The 21,947-nt window shown below is 48.7% G+C and overlaps 1 protein-coding gene across 1 annotated transcript in view; it reads right to left on the reverse strand.

Moving 5' to 3' along the window:
• The window catches only part of ODAD2 (outer dynein arm docking complex subunit 2), a 189,473-nt gene that overhangs the window by 153,789 nt on the left and 13,737 nt on the right, over positions 1 to 21,947 (reverse strand). Inside the window, exons 8-10 of the mRNA XM_074986287.1 lie at positions 8,857 to 9,074; positions 6,573 to 6,695; positions 6,224 to 6,368 (exon numbers count right to left, since the gene is read on the reverse strand). Of these exons, the coding sequence (XP_074842388.1) occupies positions 6,224 to 6,368; positions 6,573 to 6,695; positions 8,857 to 9,074 (486 nt within the window). The remainder of the gene's footprint in view (positions 1 to 6,223; positions 6,369 to 6,572; positions 6,696 to 8,856; positions 9,075 to 21,947) is intronic.

Raw genomic sequence — 21,947 nt, forward strand, 5'->3', positions numbered from 1 at the left:
TGCCTGTCACCAGTCCCACTTCCATTGACTGTGGAAGAGAAAGCTGGATGGATGGTGCTAACAGACCCACAGGTTCAGCAGGCATTCCAGCCACCGGGACTATGAACAACATAGCCCTGGCCAATTCCTGGATCAAGGAAGAAGTAGGGACAGAAGGGCAGAGTAGGTCCAAAGCCAAGGACCCAGCCCCAGCTACTTCAAAGTTCAAATGCAAAACTCATAGCAGCATTCATCAGTGAAGACAAAGAGCTAGGTGGTCTATTAAGCCAAACATTAACATCAACATCTTGAACTGCACATAAAAGCAAATAGAAATAAGTGCACAGTGCCAACAACAAACATTATATGCTCAATACCAGTAGCATCACTCAGCAAGCAAGATGTCACATTCTCTACAAGATTAAATTTCCAGATGGTCTTTTAGAAGCTCCAAACAGCATTCAATATAAAGGTCCAGTCTACAGGTGGGGATGATGTAGAGAACCATGGCAATGCTTGTATTCACCCACGGAATTTTTTATGCATCCATCGCTATGGTATCTACAGTAGATTCTACATACACAAATTAAAAGGTGTTAGTGAAAGATAAATTAGAAACTAGCTCAGTGACAGAGAAAATTAGTTAATCCCAGTGTGTCCAGCAGTTAAAACACTGGAAACTGCTGAAGCTACATTAGTGGAATCATTGTTGCTAATACCAGTGTAACCAAACAACTGACAGTACCAGTAGGAATTCTGTCCTGCGATTACCTAGTGTGAACCATGTCCTATACTTTATGGCTATATTTTTAAAAAATCGTATTTCAATTATTAGTAAATTATATTATTTAAATTCCACAATAAACTTTGAATTCTCCCTGAGGGAAACATACAGTAAACTTCCATATCCAGCAACCCCAAGACCAGGAGGTTGCCAGATACTCATATATTCTGGATAACAGAGAGGTATACCTAGCAATGCATAACACTAAAGAAAAACAAGATTACATATTAAGAAACAAACAAAAATGTATGCAGAGTACTTTATTTACCAACCAGAGTAGTTTTGTACACTGTAAACTTATGCTGAATTTGCTGTATTTTTTTTTATTTATTTTCACTATACTGTACTTATGGAAAACGTAAAGAGAAGTTACTCACTTGGGTAGTAATGATAGTTCTTTGAGATGTGTCCCCATGGGTGCACCACATCAGGTGTCAGGCTTGACCCAGGACCGCAGTTCAGAGATTTTCAAGCCATTGTTAGCTGGACCACACGTGTGCAGGAGCGCACTGGGTGCGCAATCTGGCCTGAGCCAGTTCCTCGAAGCTGCCATGGGAGCATCTGAAAAACATAAAAGCAGAAACTCTGAAGTGGGGAGGAATGGGTGGATAGTGGAGCACCCACAGGGACACAGCTCAAAGAACCATCGTTACTATCCAAGTGAGTAACTTTTCTTTCTTCTCCAACTGGTCCCCATCAGTGCTCCACATCAGGTAACTACACAGCAGTGACCCCAAGACATGGAGGAGGGTACCGGAGTTATGTGCTGTTCGACACGGAAAGCACTGCTGCCAGAAGGCGCGTGTCCTCATCCTGCTGGCGATGTATCGTGTAGTGTTTAGCAAATGTGTCATAGGATGACCATGCTGCTGCTTGGCAAATGTCCTTCAAGGAAATTCCTCAGAAAAGGTTGTTGAAACTGCCATTTGTTCTGGTAGAATGCACTTTGGGTGGAGCTGATAACATGACTTTCCACAATGAGTAGCACATCTTGACACAACATGTGATAATATTTGAGATCCTCTGTGATGATAACCCTTCGCCCTTCAGTCTCTGTGTGAGGGATATGAATAATCTGACCATTTTAGAGAAGGGTTTCATTCTGTCCACATAAAAGGCTAGAGCCCTTCATACGTCCAGTCAATGGAGTCTTATCTCACTATTGGAAGCATGTGGCTTAGAATAGAAGAATGGTAATATTAGCAGCTCATTAATATGACATTACAAGGAGGCCTTGGGGACGAAAGCAGGATGTAGATGAAGTATCACCGTATCCTTAGAGAAAGTTGTATAAGGCAGAATTTCCATCATTGCAGCCAACTCACTGACTCTATGGGCTGAGGAGACAGCTAAAAGAAACCCCATCTTTAAGGTAAGTAAACGAAGTGAACTAGTAGCTAGTAGTTGAAAGATGGTCTAGGCAGCGTCTAGCACCAGGTCCAGGTTCCACTGAGGTGAAATTGGCTTATGAGGAGGGTACAAGTTTGCGAGGCCCTTCAGAAAACGGGTCATACTAGGATGCATGAAAACTGTTGACCCTTCTACGGTATGTCTAAAAGCCAATATAGGTGCAAGATGGCCCTTTAAGGATGGTAGGGTAAGCCCTCCTTGTTTAAGGTCAAGTAGGTAGTCTAGAATTGTAGGTATGGGTGCCTCCAAAGGGTGCAGTTGCTTGGAGGAACACCAAGAGGTAAACCACTTCCTTTTGTAGACATAAGTTTTTCATGTGGAAGTTCGTCTACTACATATCAGTACTTCTTCGACCTGCTCGGAGCATAGGCTCTCTGAGGCATTGAAACAAGAATTAGCCATGCCATAAGGCGTAATGTTTGTGGTTGACGATGAGTCAGGGCCCCTTGATACTGTGTGAGGAGGTCCGGGACAAGAAGGAGGGGGTGTGGAGGGCAAAATGACATTTGTTGTAGAACTTGGAACCAATGCTGATGGGCCAATGCAGGGGCTATGAGGATCAGATTGGCTTTCTCCAGTCACACCTTTTCCAGGACCTTGTGAGTAAGTACTGTTGGGGGAAAAGCATAAAGGGTCATTTCCACGGTATGAGAAAAGCCTCACTGAGTGAACCGTAACCAAGACCATTCCTGGAGCAGAAACAAGGGCATTTTCTGTTGTTGCAGGTTGCAAAGAGGTCTATTTGAGGGGAGCCCCGACTTTGGAAGATGCAGTGAAGGACATCACAACAGATCTCCCACTCCTGGTTTGGTGCAAATTGCCTGCTCAACAGGTCTGCCATGACATTGCTGATGCCCAGGTAAGTATGAGGCTCTTGTCTGCAGTGATGGTCGCCCACTGTTGGTAGAATGGTCTGAGGCGGTGATGAAACAGGTGGTAAGATGGCCATTTGTGTTGGACAACGTGTATGGTGGTGCAGTCCCCGACACAGGAGTCAAACCTGCTGTCTCATTGTTTGTGGCTCAGGGTTACGACCCTGTTGGTTATGCCGTCTTGGCGGTCTCTGTTGTTGTTGTCCCGGATCGTATCCATGTTGCTGATATTGTGGTCGCTGAAAGGGGTAATTGTAATGCTGTTGATATGGGTAGTACCTCTTTCTCTGATAAGGAGGGGCATATACACCCACTGTTTTAAAGCTGTTCTTGAGTCTTTCCTGGAGTGTAGAACTGTATCAGCAGACTCGGCGAACAGCTTTGCCTCATCAAAGGGAAGATCTTCAACCTTTGTTTGCAGCTCTTTGGGAATGCCAGGAGACTCATCTCATTACCATGGCAGTAGTGGTGGATTGTGAAGCTGTGTCTGCCATGACCAATGCAATTTGGACTCCCGTACGTGAGGCAGGATATCCTTCTTGGACTATTGCCTTCAGAATAGGCTTCTTATCATCCAGAAGATATTCCATCAGAGATGTCTATTTTGTATAATTGTCAAAGTTGTGATTAGAAAGGCATGTGGCATAATTAGCCATGCACAGTAATAAGGTGGAAGAGGAATATAACTTCCATCCAAATAAATCAAGTCTTTTTGCTTCCTTGTCAGACACTGTGGATTTCTATTGTGGTGTCTTTGACCTCTGCTGCGATGACTCCACCACTAGAGAGTTTGGCTGAGGGTGGTTAAACAAGAATTCCATGCCCTTCGATGGGATGAAGTACTTTTTATCTGCTCTCTTATTGGTCGCTGGAGCACGAGGCGGAAGCCTGCCAGATGATATCTGCAGCCTCTGTGATGGCATCATCCAGTGGAATGGCTATCTTAGATGATGTTGGGGTCCTCAGGTTCTTTAGCAGCTTATGTTGGTTTTCATGGACCTCTGCAACCAGGATGTCTTGTGTCTGGGTGACCCTTTTGAAGAGCTCCTGAAATTGCCTTAGGTCATCGTGAGAGGATATGTCACCAGGGATGACTGCCTCATTCGAGGGTGATGAAGAGACATCCATCTGATAGGCTTCTGCCTGTTCCTCCACAATTTCTTCCAATTATTCCTCTGTGGGTTCTGGGGGAGTGGTAAGCACTGTCTCAGGACGTTCTCTTGAAGAGGAAAATTGGTGTCTCTTTGGAGATGGGGTTATAGAGTATTGTATGAAGGGCACCGACAAACAGAACATCGAGACGAATGGCACCATGAGATTCAGCACCGAGGCTGATGGCACTGAGTACATTACCAGCCTGCTCGGCACCGAGTCAATTGGCACTGTACCCTTCAGCCTCTGACAGTCACTCTTTCCAATAACCCAGGAAGGCTCAAACTAAAACACGACACCGTAGCCCGGTCACAGTTCTGATAGTTCCACTGCGGGTTCCGTGAGCACCGACACTCAAGGTACTGTAGATCTATGTTCCGAATCCTCTGATGCTGATGATGTTCTTGGTGCTTGGGATGACTGTCTCAGTGTCGTAGTTTTCGGTGCCAGCCACTTCGACACGTGACCTTCTCAGTTCTGAGGCATGTCTGTGCGCCTGGGTTGGAGCCACTGACTTCTGCTCTTTGAGCCATTTGTCCCCTTTAGATGCACAGGGATAATGGCTTTCAGCCTCACTCGTCCTGCTCATAGGTAGTACTGGCAAGGACCAAATGGGAGATGATCTCTTTTTCTTGTGACTTGGGGAAGCCAAGTAGGCCACTTTGCACTTCTGAGGCGCTGTTGAACCCTCACAGGGTGAAGGCTCAGAGGTAGTAGGCTCAACAGCCTTACCAAAGAGGACGATCTTCCACCTCATCTATCTATCCTTCTGAGCCCCTGCTGTGAGTTTAGGGCAGTGGGGACATTTTTGAGGTACATGAGCCTCCCCCAGGCAGTGGATGCATTTGTTATGGCCATCAGAGGCAAGCATAGCTTTGCAGCATGACTTATACTTTTTAAAACCTGTCACAGACATTTTTTTAAGTAGAATGGTAAACAGTATTTAACAGTACTTAATGATTGTAAACAGTAGTTAACAACAGACAAAGAAAACTTCTAAGTAACTCTTAAACATATTAGGTAAATTGTCCTTTCTTTCCCCCTCTCCTTTTTTTTTAAATAACTATATACAATAAAGAGTTTGAAAAACGTTCAGAAGATAAAAGTCAAACTATTAACTTGTGAATTCTCATTTCTTTCAGGCGTGCGTTGGAGCATGAGTGAAGTCCATCTGTAGCTGTGGGCAGTTGAGATGAACTGGCTCAGACTGGATCGCGCACATGACTAAAAGCACGCAAAGAGCCCAGCGCGCTCCTGTATGTGTGTGGTCTGGCTAACTTCGTCTTGAAAATCTCCAAACTGCAATGCCAGGGCAAGCCCAACATCTGAGGTTGAGCACCCACAGGGACCACTCAAAAAAGAACTAAAACTAACTTATTGTTAAAATGCCAGTTATTTGAGAGTTCTGAATGATAGAATGCCGGATATGAAAGAGTTTACTGTAATTGGTTTAAAAGGGCCAATGAATAGTGTAATTTGTATTATGTAATATATCTACAGAATAATAAATATGTACATACCACTATATGTTTAAAAACATTCAGTAAAATATTATTATTGTTATTATTATTATTATTATTATACTTTGGGAGACTCCTATTTATCAGACATTTTCTTTTCAGCTAACAAACGTTTGACAAGGTACAAGACAACCCTTGGGGTTACTTCCGTAATGCATTAATGACAGTTGATGAAAAACTTTAGGCAAAAGGTTCTAACTTAATAAAAGCTGTTAAAAGTTAGCTACATAAAGAAATATCTTAAAATACTGTATTTCAAAATTCAAAATAAACAATTCCTAAAGAAGAAATCATTTATGTTTTTAAAAACATTAAATAAACAGACAAGTGGGCTAACTCAGAGAATGTAAATTCCACAAAGAGCAAATAAAAAGTCTGAGAAAAGGGAACGAGATAGGCATGTCAAGAGTTTCAGAATCTCAATATACTAGCTGATTAGCTAATTTTCAATACATGTCTTTTCAGTATTTTTATAATAAAAACCTGCTAATATTCTTTTTTCTTACCTTTATATATTTTACTAGTTTCTGAATTTGCCAGTATTCGGAAGGCAAATCTGTGTTTCCTTCCTGATAACGTTCAGGCTGTTCTTCATCTTCTTCGCTCTCAGAGGAACTTTCACTAATTTCATCAGATTTCTCTGATATTTTACTAGCAACAAGAAAATGTCATTGTTTACTTTAAGTAGTTATTGACTAAAATAAACAGACAAATGTAACAGATTGGACAAGATTTTTCACATTTTAAATTTCATTAGAAAAAAATATATTTGCCAGATGTTGAACAAGATTAAAATGACTATATGTGCTAAAAGATAATAAAAGTATGAAAGGGAGAAAAATGAAGATGGTATACCGTTTTGGAACTGATTGTTTCTTAATATGTCCAGGGGAAAGGACATTGCCTTTTTTCTTGCTTTCTGGAACAATAGGTCTGCTTTCCTTTTCTTCTTTGATAACTTTGCTTGAAGCTTTGTCACTGAAAATATTTATTTTTGTTAACATTTTATTTTAAGTTCGATAAATATTGCATCTGTTTTTCAATATGTACATAATAATCTTCATAATGATCATCATTAAGAAGTTACACTGTTTAAACTGATTAATTCTGCTGCACAATGTGACACTGGGAATATATTTTTCCACTGTACATTTTCATTGGGATGAAATAGAAAGAAAGCAGCGGGGTTTTGGGGGGTTTTTTTGTTTGTTTGTTTTTGTGCCAGTACTTGCCAGTACTGAGTACTGACACCTTGGCAGCTTCAGCCACAGCCCTCTTGACTGAAGTGTTAACAGGGAGCTCACGTCTGGCTGATTACCGATCATGACCCCAAAATCATTTTTAATCAGTGCCTCCCTCCTAGGACAGACTTTTCCCCCTCATCAGTATGGGCTATGTGCAATGTTGTTTATTCAGAGATGTATACATTTACGTTTAGCCATATTAAAGGCATGTTTTTGTTTTTGTACCCAATTTACCAAGTAATCTTGATCATACTATGCAAGTGACTTGTTCTCTTCATTATTTGCTGTTCTTTCGATTTTCGTGTGATCAGCACATTTTATCAGTCATGGTTTTATGTTTTCTCCCAGGTCTTTAATAGAAGTGTGAAATAGCATAGGGGCAATAGCAGATCCCTGTGGGACCCTGCTAGAAACACATATGCTCAATGTTGATTCTTCAATTGCAGTTACATTTTAAGACCCATCAGTAAGCTTTTAATGCAGTTAATGCATACCCTGTTAATTTTATATTTTTCTAGGCTTTTAATCAAAATATCATACATTATCAAGTCAAATGGCATACAAAAAATTACAACAACACTATTAGCTTTATCAACCAAACTTGCAATCTCATCAAAAGAGGATATTATATTAATTTGACAGGTTCCATTTTCCATAAACCCATGTAGATTGATATTAATGATATCCTTGAACCTTATAGCAGCTGCTCCATTTTCTTTCTCAGGATCCATATCAAATTGACAGACTCATAAATATTTTCAAATATTGGTACAACATCAGGTTTGTTATAGTCCTTGTAACTTTCCCAGCATTCCAAAATTTACTGAAAAGCAACATTAATGATGCAGTGAGCTCCTCAGCTAGCACTTTAAAAACTCCCTAGTACCAGAGGCCTATAGCAAAGTCTCACATTTGTAAGACTTCAGTATGTGCACAAAATATAATACAGCAAATGTATATACAATAATAGAGGCCTCTATCCTGCAATGGTATCTGAAAGATTGCTAGACACCCTTACACAATCAGGCTCATAATATGCAGTATCAGAATAAATAATTAAAACTAAACAGCTGTTATAACTGTTGTATGTTGTTCTTGTCCCATCCATATTAGCAAAAGCCTTGATTATCAGCATTACACTCAACCAACCAGGAAGCAGATATCAAAATCTGACAGTTGCTGCAATTAAGTTCCATTTTCTGCATGCCAGCTCCTGGGTTTCAAGGGATGAGGCATCTACTTCCTCCTTCTGAAAGGTGGCCACCAAGTTCTATGCCTGCTCTCAGACATCCATCCTCTATTATCACTTGGATTTGATGTGCGTGGCAGATCCTGATTTCAGAAATGAAAACCCCTCTCTATTGTAAGTAAACTCTCTTCAGGGATTTCTAATGTGTGCTATGTCCACTGTTAGACAAAGTTACTGCCATGTAGGTTTGCAGAAGTGGGTTGTATGACAAGGGAAAATTACTTACTGGCAGTCCAGTTTATTGCAGTCCTCTTCTTCCCTCAAAAAGTGTTGCTTTGAATGGGTTGTTTATTCTTTCCTGCCCTAGAAAGAACCTTTAATTTATGAAAATGTTTGAACTAAGGCTTAACTACAGTACTGCAGATGACTGCAAGATATTGCTGCCTCCTTCCTGATAGAACTGTATTATGATGACATTCAAGGCTTTTGTCAGGCAGGATAGCAGAAGAGGACTATAAGAAACTGGATTACAAAGTTTAAAATTACAAAGATTAAAATGTTTTATAGCAGCGGGGTCCTGAATTTTATTTTGTATTTGTTTAATTTATTTTCAACAAGAAAAAAATCGCATACAATGTATTTCTAAATCATTAGATTAAATTAGCAAAGTCTATTGTAAAATTCAGTTTTTCAAATAACTACATACTCTCGGGAACTAGCAAGCCCGACGTTCTTCCACTTCAGAGATGGTTCTAATTTCTTGTCAATGGGTTTGCTTTTTACAAGAGGGCTCTTCGTCTTTTCAAATGCATTCTTTTCTGAATAATCGTAAAACTTTTGGGATTGGCCTAAATCCTCAGCATCAACTCTTTCCATATGGTGATAATGTTTTTCATAAGTTGGTTCTCCGAAAAAAGTATAATCCTATAAAAATGGAGAAATGGTTTGTCAATCATATTGCCACATGAATAATACACATTAAAATAAGTTATAAGAAGAAATTCCAAGGTACATTACTTTAACAATTGTATATGATATATGCAGAACTTTGAATGCATTACATTGTGTGTATTTAAATTGCCGTACAAGAATGCAGCATCCATATTAATTTAAAAATGCATAGGATGAAAACATTTGCCTTACATACAAATGATTGCACTAAAATTAGAGTGTGGGGCAGGGGTTGTCTGAGCTTGCCAAAGAAGGTTGACTCTGCTTTATGGCTGGGGAGAGGTCAAAGACTGATGCAAACAGGTGGAGAGTAGGAAGATTTGCAGTACTGACTCTGCCCCTCAGGAATGTGAGGACCAAAAAGCATTAAGGAACAAGCCTTGGGCAGGGGAAGTCTCTTTGTTCCATGAAGCCAGCAAAGCCTCTTTGTTCCATGCAGCCAGCTACTACCCTCACTCTCCTTGTGGGGGTGAATAGGAGGGTGGGTTTGGACCTGCTGTAGACATCATGTTAGTTGCTCTTCCTAGAGGGAGGCTGGGAAAGAATTTTTCCTGCATCTCCAAATTGGCTTTGGTGGAGTGAGGAGTATTTTGCCTTCTACACAGTGAGTGTCAGGGAGGGCATTTTTGGATAAGAAGAAAAGGAGATGGCCATATTTCACAACTATTGGTAAGGTTGGGCAGATGTCCAGTGCAGGTACTCCCTAGGAAACACAGACAGGGACCAAATAAATGGCCTAGGTTAAGTACTTCAAAGGAGGGTTGGATAAATTAACAGAAGGGTGTGGGAGGAGGTTTGGGGACTCCTCTGACTGGCACAGCAGGGAGCCAACCTCTCTCCCCATTCTAATAGCCTACCTTCACCCTCCTACAAGGGAGGTGTATGGTAAGATCCAAGCCATAACCTGGCTGGTGGGAGAGAGGGTGGGTGGGACCTGGACGAAAATTAAGGGTGGGCTGGAGGAGCTGGGGGTAATGATTTAAAGAAATATATATTTGTCTGCACTGTACATTTGTCTTCTGGGTAGTCCCAGACATCTATATAATAAAGTTGTGGCCTGATTAAAGTATCTCTTGTCCTTTTTTCAGTATTCCAGACAATTGAAATGTAGATAAAAACAAAGTTATTGGCTCAATCTGGAAATTCTTGAAGTTACTCTAAAGGTGAATTCTGTCCTATTGGTAATATGCAACACCAGCAGTACTGCAGAATCCAACTTCAAACCAGTTTTAATGGTCCAGTCCTGCAAACTATGTTCTGCTTTCAACTGAATGCTTGTGTAAGGGTTATTTTCATGAGTAAAGAGTTTGCAGCGTCAGAGCCTGAGGTTTTAATCTTTAATTGGCAATAAAATATCCACTCTCTGAAAAAGTGTTTTCACTTGGCCAGTTCTTCATGTGTTTGATGAAGCAGGGTTTTGTCCATGAAAGCTGATGCCCAGATAAATCTGTTAGTCTTTAGACTGCAATAGGGATCTTTTTTGTTATTACAAAGTGCATCTATACAAATGCTAGAAGTCTAACAAGGAAGATGAACTAGAGTGCTTCATATTGAATGAGGATATTGGTATAATAGGCACCACAGTAACTTGGTGGAATGAGGGTAATCAATGAGACAGAGAGTCATACTGGGATACAAAATATATTGGAAAGACAGAACAGATCATGCCAGTGGGGAAGTGGCACTATGGCTACGTCTACACGTGAAGCCAACATCGAAATAGCTTATTTCGATGTAGCAACATCGAAATAGGCTATTTCGATGAATAACGTCTACACGTCCTCCAGGGCTGGCAACGTCGATGTTCAACTTCGACGTTGCGCGGCACCACATCGAAATAGGCGCTGCGAGGGAACGTCTACACGCCAAAGTAGCACACATCGAAATAAGGGTGCCAGGAACAGCTGCAGACAGGGTCACAGGGCAGACGAGCGCTTCCGGGGCAACAGCTAGCCGCTCCCTTAAAGGGCCCCTCTGAGACACATGCAGCCTGCACAGCACGCAGTCTGCAGAGCCATAGGCACGCACACCTCGAGCGACGCAGTCATGGACTCCCAGCAGCAGCAGCAGCAGCAGCAGCCAGAGGTCCACACAGCCGCCCCTGCAGAAGCAGTGCTCGCCCTGCTCCATGCCATGCAGGAGGCAGCTGAGCATCTCCTTGCCACAGAGGAGGAGCTGCCTGCAGGGGAGGAGGACGCAGCCCTCAACCCTGCAGCACCCCGCCGCCCCCGCCCCCCCACCCGCCGCACACACCTCCAGCTGTGGAGCTACCCCACAAGCACCGACTGGTGGGAGCGGCTTGTGCTCGGAGAGTGGGATGATGACCACTGGCTCCAGAACTTTCGGATAAGCCGGCAGACATTTCTGGAGCTATGCCAGTGGCTCACCCCCGCACTGAGGCACCAGGACACCTTCATGCGGCGTGCCCTCAGCGTCGAGAAACGGGTCGGCGTCGCTGTCTGGAAGCTGGCCACTCCAGACAGCTACCGATCCGTGGGGCAGCAGTTTGGCGTCGGCAAGGCCACCATCGGGGCTGTCCTCATGGAGGTAAGAGGACCCACAGGGGGAGGGAGAGGCAGCCCTGGCGGGGTGGGGAAGGGGGGCCCTGGCAGGGGAGAGGAGGGGAGGGGTGCCCTGGAAGGGGAGGGCCACACACACCCTGCTCACCCCTCATTGGTGCTCTCCCATGTGCTTCCCCTGAAGGTCGTCTGTGCCATCAACGCCCTGCTCCTCCACAGGCTCATGAGGCTTCGGGACCCGGATGCCGCCATCTCGGGCTTTGCCACCCTGGGCTTCCCCAGTTGCTTCGGGGCTCTGGATGGGACTCACATCCCCATCCGCGCCCCGGAGCACAGTGGAGGACGCGACCTAAACACGAAGGGCTACCACTCAGTGGTCCTCTAGGCCTTGGTGGACAGCCGGGCCGTTTCCTGGACATTTATGTGGGCTGGCCTGGCAGCACCCATGACGCCCGGGTATTCCGGAACTCGGGCCTGTGCCACCAGCTGGAGGCGGGGACCTACATCCCCCAGTGGGAGATCCATGTGGGGGACACCACCATGTGCCTCTGCGTCATCGCAGATGCGGCATACCCCCTCCGGCCCTGGCTCATGCACCCGTACACAGGCCATCTGTCTGCCAGCCAGGAGCGCTTCAACCAGCGCCTGAACCACGCGCGCCAGGTGGTGGAGCACACATTTGGGCGCCTCAAAGGGCGCTGGAGGTGTCTCTTCACCCGCCTTGATGCGGGCCCCACCAACATCCCCCAGATTGTGGGCGCATGCAGCGCCCTACACAGCCTCGCGGAGAGCAAGGGGGAGGCCTTCTTTCAGGGTTGGGCTGTGGAGGCCGGCAGGGCCAATCTGCAGCCACCCGCTGCCCCCAGTCGCCAGGTGGACCCCGAAGGGACCCGGGTCCGGGATGCTCTGCAGGCCCAGTTCGATGAGGCCGTGGGGTGAATGCTGGCAGGCCCCCCACTGCACCCCCCATCCTCCACAACACTCCCTGCCCTTACGCCCACACCACAGAGCACCCAAGAGCCCCCCCCAACTTTTCTTGTAAAAATAAAAGCAGACTGTTGTTCGTCAACTCAAATATCTTTAGAACTCTTATTATTATTATTAACAAGACTGACTAACTATGTACAGGGAAAATCTAACTTATAATATATATACATTATAAAAATAGGGATAACATGAAAGGGGAAGACAAGGAAGGGGAGAACTATTTACATGGGGGGGTAAGGATCACCATGGTAATAGGGGTCAAATATACAAACTATTTACAGCAAAGTAACTTAAAAACTGGGGGGAATATATACAAAGGGGGAGGGGGGGTGCCACGTCCTGGGCCCCACGCCCCTAAAGTCCAGTGCTGGGAGTGGGGGGCCGGGATCCCCGCCTCGGCCTCAGCCCTGGCCAGGGCTGGCTGGGGGCCGGGTGGACCGGGAGATACGGCCGGCGAGTGTCAGCTGGCCCCAGGTCCCCCTCGGCGGAAGGGCCCTCGGTGGCAGGTGGCAGTGTGACGGTGGACGGCGCAGCGGCTGGAGCAGTGGGTGGAGCAGCAGGTGGAGCAGGCAGGGTGGGCGCTGCGGCGGCCAGCGCGGCATGGGGGCCAGGGAGTCCGTGATACGGTTGAGGGTCCGCATGTAGGCCCCCCATGCCTCCTGGCGCCAGGCCAGTGCCCGCTCCTGCAGCTGGAGGCAGCGTTCCTCCACCCGCAGCTGCTGATCGGCAACCTCCAGCTGCCGATGGTGGAGGGCCAGCAGCTGGGGGTCCGTCGCCGTCGGCTGCTGGTGCTGGGTCTGCCATCTTCCCCGCCGTGGGGCTGGTTGGTCCTCCGCCGAGGGGCTGGCCTGGAGTGACGGCCCCGGAGGGCTGTCCGGGACCACGGACGCCTCGCCGGCGCTCTCCAGTCCTTCCGATGGTGCAGCTGCGGAACACAGGAGGTGGGGAAGAAGAGTGGAGACAGCCGTTAGTGTGGGCCCTAAGCCGTGGCCCTTGTCCCCCCACTCCTCTGCTGCAGGGTCCCCATCCCCGTCCCCGGGAGATGCTGCTGTGATGGGGTTCAGGGATCCCCCTGCACTGCCCCCCGTCCGCTAGCAGGAGTGACTCTCACTCAGCAGGTACAACAGGAGGTTTATGAGGCAACAGATGCCCAGTTTCTCACAGAAGCGACAGTACAGCAGTCAGAGACAGTCCTTCCAACCCTTCCTGGGGAGAAGACCCCAAGGGGTGCCCCTCTGGGATGTAGCTTTCCCCCTCCTCAGGCTGGCTGCCTTCTACCTCTCCCTTCCCCTAGCCTCTAACTGCTGCTCCCGATTCAAACCCAGCTTGGCTCCTCCCTCCTCTTTGCTCAGGGCAGAGGTGTAACCTGCCAGTTGTAGCCCCAGGATCATCCTTAGCCACTGGGAGCTATTCAGCTTGTTTCTCATATGTAGCCTGAGTCTCGCATTTGCAGTCCCCCCACTCCATCACATGCTGCTGCTGTTGCTGCTGCTGGGTGTCCCACCCCCTCTCCCCGGGTGACCCTAGAGGTTCCACTCCCCGCAGCCCCGGGGATGGGGCATGGCACTGTCGTGCTGGGGGATGCAGGGGCTGATGCACTCTTCTGAGGGACATGCCACTGCTGTCCTTGGGGCCATGGTCATCTGGGCATGTGGAGGGCCCTGGTCATAACTATTACCCCCACCCCTCAATCCCGGGGGTGTGCACCGGGGGGGTACATACCTGATGGTCCACTCCCACAGTCGGGGGACACCCGGGGGGCGGATGCCCGGCTGGAGCTCCTGGATGGGAGTATGATCTGGAGGCCGGCGTCACTTGAGGAGGACTCCCTCTCCTCCTCCTCCTCCTCCTCCTCCTCCGGTGCCCCAGGGGTGGGCTCCTGGGGGGGCCCCGGGGTGCGGGGATTGCCTCCAGAGCGGACTCCACCTCCAGGGCCTGCTGGGGCTCCTCGGCCGAAGTATCAAGAGTGGCTGGAGGGAAGGAGGTGTGCCGGGGGCCCAGGATGTCCCTGAGCTCCCTGTAAAAAGGGCAAGTGACGGGGGCGGCCCCAGATCGGCCGGCCGCATCCCGGGCCCGGGCGTAACCCTGCCGCAGCTCCTTCACTTTACTCCGGACATGATCTGGAGTGCGGGCAGGGTGACCCCGGGCGGCCAGGCCCTTGGCCAGCCGAACGAACACATCTGCGTTCCGCCTCTTGCTCCCCATTACCTGGAGCACCTCCTCCTCGCTCCAGAGCCCCAGCAGGTCCCGCAGGTCGGCCTCCGTCCAGGAGGGGCCCCACTGCTGCTTCCCCACCTGGCTGCTGGGCTGGGAGCCCTGGCTCCCCTTGGGGGGGTCCCCTGGGGGCGCTTGGGGGGCTGGCGTGCGGCCATCGCAGCTGGGGGCGGTGTCTGTGGCTGCTCAGAGACGTGCCTGCTGGCCGCGTGTCTGGGCTGCCACCTGCACGTTCTCTCAGCTTCCTGCACAGGAAGGGAGGGGGCGGGGAGCTTTAAGGGGCTGCTCCACGCAGCCACCATCAAGCTCAGGGGATGGAGAGAGCGTCTCTCAACCCCTCAGCTGATGGCCGCCATGGAGGACCCCGCAATTTCGATGTTGCGGGACGCGCAACAACTACATGTTCCCTACTTCGACGTTGAATGTCGAAGTAGGGCACTATTCCCATCCCCTCATGGGGTTAGCAACTTCGACGTCTCGCCGCCTAATGTCGATGTTAACTTCGAAATAGTGCCCAACACGTGTAGCCGTGACGGGCGCTATTTCGAAGTTGTCGCCGCTACTTCGAAGTAGCGTGCACGTGTAGACACAGCTCTTGTTGCGGGAGTCATTTTCTGACATAGAGACACAGATATTGTAGCGCTGGGGAAAACTCTACCATTTGTCTACAGCTAGAGCCTTTATCAGCCACAGGGAGCTTTCCAGGCCACAGTCAAAGACTAGCAATACAGAAAATTTCTGGCAAGGTGGAGGCAGTGGGAAAAGGGTCTGGCTAGTTCCCACTACTTTCCCCCTTCCAGAGCCCTTTCATTGAGATGTGTAGTTACATACCACGGTGTGGGTGCAAACTGCTTTTCACTGTGTTATGTAGCCACACACATATTACATGCTGCCTCAAGGAGTTTGCAATGTACTTATAGCCTTAATCTCCACAAAGGTTCAGGACCTCATTTTTACATTTCATTTGAAAGATGGGTGTTCCAGCAGCACAGTGACCTCTTAATGCCATTCTGGAACACTGGTTTTAGTTCTGATTGTTTGGGAAGAATGCCACTTACTGAATAACCAGTGTCACTTCCTAAACCACTTTGGTTTATCTTGCCATTTAAATTCTAACCAGAAACTGGCATCCTGAGGTAGGGAATGTACTTCCTTTACATTTTGAACACCATAAAGCACATTTATAGTGTTTAGTAAATAACCGTCCACCATGTTTTTTAGCTTATTGAGTTATGGCTCAATATGAGAAAACCCTGCATGACAAGTTTCATCCTTTCCTAGCTTTGCTCAGCAGAAGTTTGGATTTGAACTAATAGAGATTGATCTGTAAACTCCTAGTAACAGTTTCTCCATTTCATGGTTGAAATCATTTATGCCATGTTTACACTAGCAAGTACATTCAAAAGTAATGTTGAAAGAAGGCCATCTTTCAAAATTCCTGGTGGAGCGTCTACACACAAACATCCGATGAAGCTAGTCTTTGCCCATGAAAGCTCATGCTCCAAAATATCTGTTAGTCTATAAGGTGCCACGGGACTTCTTGTTGTGTTTACACACAAAACAAGATCTTTTGAAATTAACTTAGAAAGAACGGGTCCATTCCATCAAAGTTGGTCCTCTGCTCCCACAGTGGGAAGAGCAGTCCCTTTTGAAAGACTCTTTAGAAAGAGAGCAAGTGTAGACGTGCCACAGACGACTCTTTCAAAAGGAGTCCTCCGTGGTGTCGATCAGCTGATGGGCGACGGTGCCACTCACAGCAGAAGCAGAGCTCTATGGCCCCAGCATCTGGATATGTTTAAAGATGCAGGCTCCCACAAACTCCCATGCAGGAAGCTGAGAGTGTGCAAGCATCACGGAGCCCACACTGCTGCACAGCCTGCTCCCTGCCACGTCACCTCTGACAGCCTGCCGTGCTCCCCGGCCTCATGGCCAGACAGCCAGACCCTTGCCCATCCCACGGGCCCCTCAAAGAGACCAGGGAGTCCTCCCAGGAGGTGACCCAGGCCTCCAAGTGCTGGGCCCCCTCCTGGAAAGAGGCTGAGCTCCGGGACCTCCTTTCCCTGTGTGAAGATGAAGAGGTCCTGCACCAGATGGGGGTCTAGCACTGCAACATCACGACCTCTGAGTGGCTCTCAAAGAGCCTCGCTGGTTGGGGCCACCCTACCCACACCCCAGACCAAGTCAGATGAAAAGTCAAGGAGCTCTGCCAGGGCTACTGCAAGACCTGGGACACAACCAGATGGTCGGGGGCAGCACCCACCAGCTACCTCTACTTCAGGGAGCTCGACCGTCTTCTCGGGCTCAAGGAGGTGGGACCCCCAGCCATGGTCTTTGACTCCCCAGACCCCGAGATGGAGCTGGAGCCCAAGGCAGGGATGGAGAGAAAGGAGTACCCAGGACTGGTGGCCAGCACCAGGCACCCATGGAGGCCAAGGACGCTGGAGACCATCAGTGATAATGAGGGCTCAAGCAAGGGGGCCCTCATAATTGATGTCCTGTCCAGCCCATCCAAAGAGGCCCCCTGCACCCGTGCCTTGCCCGAGTTCCTGGAGGGGCCCACAGGTAGGTGGCGTGTAGGCCAGTCACCCCGGGTGCTGGGGAGGGGGTGATTGGTCCTGTCCGGGGTTGCCAGAGCCCACCCACACAGTTTCCAGCCCTTGTGCATGTGAAGCTCAGATGGCCACATTCCCCAGGCCCTGGGGGGGCCAATGCATAGCACTCAGCACCATGCAGCCAGGACAGCACCACAGATCATACGGCCGTGGAGGGACTGGGGAAGCAGAGGGGAGCCCACACCCGCGCCACCCACGTGGGAAACCCCAGGATGCGGTACTCACAGGACACCTGGGATGGGGGAGAGGGGCAGTGACATGGGGGCCATCACATGGGACTAAAGTCCCTTTCCTCTCTCCCCTTCTGTCTCCACAGCTCCAGCAGCTGGCAGCTGGACCGGCCCCATCCATGGCCCAGGGAGCCAGATCTCCAAGGGCAAGGGGGAGTGGCCCAGAGCCCACGCAGGGACAGCTTGGGGCCACCAGTGGGCCATCTGCTGGCACCACCAGGGCAGGGAGGAGGAGGTGGGGGACCCTGCCTACACCATGGCCCTGCGGGACCTCACAGGCATGCTGCTGGAGTGACTCGCCATTGAGCAGCAGTCCTGGGACCAGGTGGTAGCCAACTTGGACGCCCAGACCCAGGCCATAACTGCCCACCTGGCCCCAGCCACTGCCCCCTCATGAGCCATTCCCGCACCTGCCCCTCCCACTGCTGGCCCACCATCCACCATCCCCCTATCACCCTGCTGCCCTCCCACCTCCTCCGCCCTTGACCTCTCCCCCCTCCCCTGTTACCTTCTGACCTCCCCCCGTGCCCTGCTCCCCCATCCTCTTCTCCCCCACCAATCTCCCCCCCTGCTCCACTCTCTGTCAACCTCCCCTTTCTGCCTTTCCCCCCTACTCCAGCCCCCCTACCTCTTCCCCACGCTGCCCCTCACCCAAAAGCCTGCCCTCACTGCCCTGATCCCAACCCACCTCCCTGCAGCTGGCCTGTTGCACCTGGCCCGCATGCTGCTGGCCATGGCCTCGATGGGTGGGGGGAGCTGATTCGGGTCCATAGGGGTGCCTCCTGCACTCACCCTCCCTCTGCCTGTCAGGGGATGGCTAGCCAGCCCTAAGTATGTGCAGGCTGAGGCTCCAGGGTTGGGGGCCCTCTATAAGGCGGGCTGGTGATGGCCGTGGAGGGGCTTGTCCACCATGCAACCCTGCCCATGGTGTTTCCTGGCTCTCTACTTTTTAAAGGGTGCCCTGGGTGTGTGGACGCTCTCTTTAGAAAGAGCTGTGAGGCCTTTCAAAGAGGCGGGTCAGGCCTTCGCTCCCCATTTGCCTGTGTGGATGCTTATTGTCTAAAGTCCATCTTTCGACGTTTAGTTTCGAAAGGCATCCTTTCGAAAGGGCTTGCTAGTGTAGATGCAGCCTAATGGAATATGATAAACAAGTTTGCATTCCTATTGCTTTTTCCGTATCTGTTCTTTGGTTAATGGCTGTAATTTTGAGTATAGTCAATCTATCACCATTCACATGTACTAACAATTATTCTGCTATTTAGACCCACACCAGGGTACCATATAGGGTATGCTGCTCTACATGTCACCAGAAATGCAAGTGCTATGCAGCACAGCTGACAGGCATTGAGGGTCTGGGCACCAGGTGTGTGTGTAGGGGCCCAGCTCCACATCCCTGGAAAGAGCGGAGCCTCTGATAGAATGAGTGGGACAATGGCAGTCAGCTTTTAGTGCTGCCTATAGCAGGGTGCTGGTCCCCTCACCAGCCCTTAGAAACCATGCAGAGCAGTGTAGTGACGCTTCCATGGCATTTCAAAGGACCTGGAGCACCTGGCTGCCGTTGATGCTGCAGCAGCAGCATTCAGGAGCTCTTGGCCCTTTGGGCTTGTCTTCTCTTGCCCACAGCTTGCCCACAAGGGGGCATGTCAATGAGGGCAATAGGAGATTACTAATGAAGTGCTGCGGTGAATATGCAGCACTTCATTGGGCTAATTCTCCCCCGTGGCAACTTCCAAGTGTCAAACATCGAAGTGCCAACATATGTGTAGCCGTGGGCAATTCCAAGCGCCAAGTGCCTTTACTCTTCAAAATTTTGGGGAGCAAAGGCACTTCGAAGGAATGTGGGCACTTCAAAGTGCACATGGCTACATGCATGCTGGCACTTCAAAGTTTGACACTTTGAAGTTGTCGCGGGGGAGAATTAGCCCAATGAAGTGCTGCGTATTCACCGCAGCACTTCATTAGTAATCTCCCATCACCCCAATTAACATGTCCCCTTCGAAGTTGGGGGCAAATGTAGACCCAGCCTTTGAAATGCCGGGCCCCTACGCCCTTACCCTATTTGCCCACCTCTCCCCAACAGAAGGCTCAGTGCTATGTAAATGTACTGTAAAGATCCTGGGTGCGTCTACACTAGCCAGCTACTTCGAAATAGCTGGCACAATGTCGAAACAGCACACGTTGCATCTACACACGCCGTGCGCTATTTCAACATTGAAATCAACGTTAGGCGGCAAGATGTCAAAAGTGCTATTCCTATCCGAAGATGGGAATAGCACCCTACTTCAACGTTCAACGTCGAAGTAGGGTGTGTGTAGATGATCCGCATTCCGCTACATCGAAATAATGCAGTCCTCCATGGCGGCCATCAGCTGAGGGGTTGAGAGATGTTCTGTCCAGCCCCTGCAGGGCTCTATGATCGCCGTGTGCAGCAGCTCTTAGCCCAGGGCTTCTGGCTGCTGCTGCTGCTGCTGCAGCTGGGGGTCCATGCTGTGTGCACGGGGTCTGCAACCGGTTGTCAGCTCTGTGGACCTCGTGCTGTGCAGGCCGAGTGTGTCTGGGAGGGGCCCTTTAAGGGAGTGGCTTGCTCTTGCCCCAGAAAGGCTAGTCCAGCCTGTGACCCCGTCCGCAGGCTTTGCTGCCCCCTTATTTCGTCGGAGAGTGCTTGTGTGTGTGGACGCTCCGCATTTCCTTCCGGGTTGGCTCCTTTCGTCATTCCCTGTCACTACTTCGACGTTGAACATCGACGGCACCAGCACCAGAGGATATGTAGATGATACATGTGGAAGTAGCCTATTTCGATGTTCTTACTTCGAAATAGGCTACTTCAATGTAGTGTGCTAGTGTAGACGTAGCCCCTATGACACATTTTCAAGGAGCAGACTGTTAGCCTTGGTATATTAGATACATTTCAGTTTAAATAATAGCATTCTTCCTACGAAACTTCTTCTGAATATTCAACTAGATAAAATAGTCTTATTTACTATCATAAATTATCAAGCAAAATGTTTTGAGATTCTTTTGGCTGAAAAGTGCTACATAAACCTAAGGGACTATTTTAGAAAACCTACGTTTCTTATGGCATCCTTATCCGTATGACAAGTTTCAACTAGTAATTAATTTTACTCCTAAATTTTAAACCACTGAAAATCTGTAGAGAGAGGTCTGTAAATAGGAACAATAAAATAATTTAAACTGTATTGGCACTACTGGATGCTAGTGTAATAGGTAAAATGGGACATTTCTTACCTTAGCTACTGTGTAAGTCCAAACAGAAATCAGAGACACTTAAATCTTAGACCTGTTGTACCATGATGGCAACACTTCTCAGCTCTGACATTTAAATCAAAGACAACTCTTGCAACAAATGAAGGTTATCGACAACTTCATAAAGAACAATACCAGGATAAAGGATTAATATAAATTTTTCATGCAAATTTATAAACTGAGTTTATGTTCTGATGGACCACTGTGGTGGGGCTCTTGCCCTACATGGGCAGAATGGATATTAAAGAATTCTTAGGGAGGTTGTGCAGATCCCAGCCAATTAGATGAGAGGTTACTGAGCCAGCCAATAAAAGTATTCGATCAGCCAGTCAGGACGAGGCTGCCACATGTCAGAAGGACTACTGATCAAAGCAGAATCAGCACCTCCTTAGAGGTCAAGGGAAGAGAAGTGGCTGTGCTGTAGGAGGGCTGAGAGAGACAAAACCATGGACAGAGCACTGCTGGGCAGGGTGAGGGGAGCAAGAACAAGCTCCAGCCTGATGGCTGCCAGACTCAGGTCCTAATACCAGGGCAGAGACAATTCTAGGGTTACAGGGAAGTGGCCCAGGGAGACATACAGCCAGTGTTGGAGGTGATGCATCAGAGATGACTAGTACCAGGTCCCTGAGTTGGGACCCATAGTAGAGGGTGGGCCTGGGTCTCCCTTCTCCCACTGGCCACCATGGAGTTGAGTGGCTAGATCAGAGTCTGCAGTTTTCCACCAAGGCAAGTTGCTGGACTGAGGATAGTCAGATCCCCACAAGGAATGGGAGAATGGCATGGAGCACAACTGGAGGGCTTCATGTAGATGTGGACCCTGCTGTCTGGGAATCGACATGGTTCCTAGTGGTGGAGGTGAAAGTGATGAAGGGTGAGACATCATAAGATGAGGGTGCCTCAGCGAAATGAAAGTTAATTCCCAGCGTAGCCAGCAAGAGTCACTATAATGATGAGTCATGACACCATTAGAGACCCCAAATTAGAACAAACAATTTATTGAAATACTCAGCTATATTATTT

This window comes from Carettochelys insculpta, chromosome 2 (genome assembly GCF_033958435.1).
Source record: "Carettochelys insculpta isolate YL-2023 chromosome 2, ASM3395843v1, whole genome shotgun sequence".
NCBI classification, from domain to species: domain Eukaryota; kingdom Metazoa; phylum Chordata; order Testudines; family Carettochelyidae; genus Carettochelys; species Carettochelys insculpta.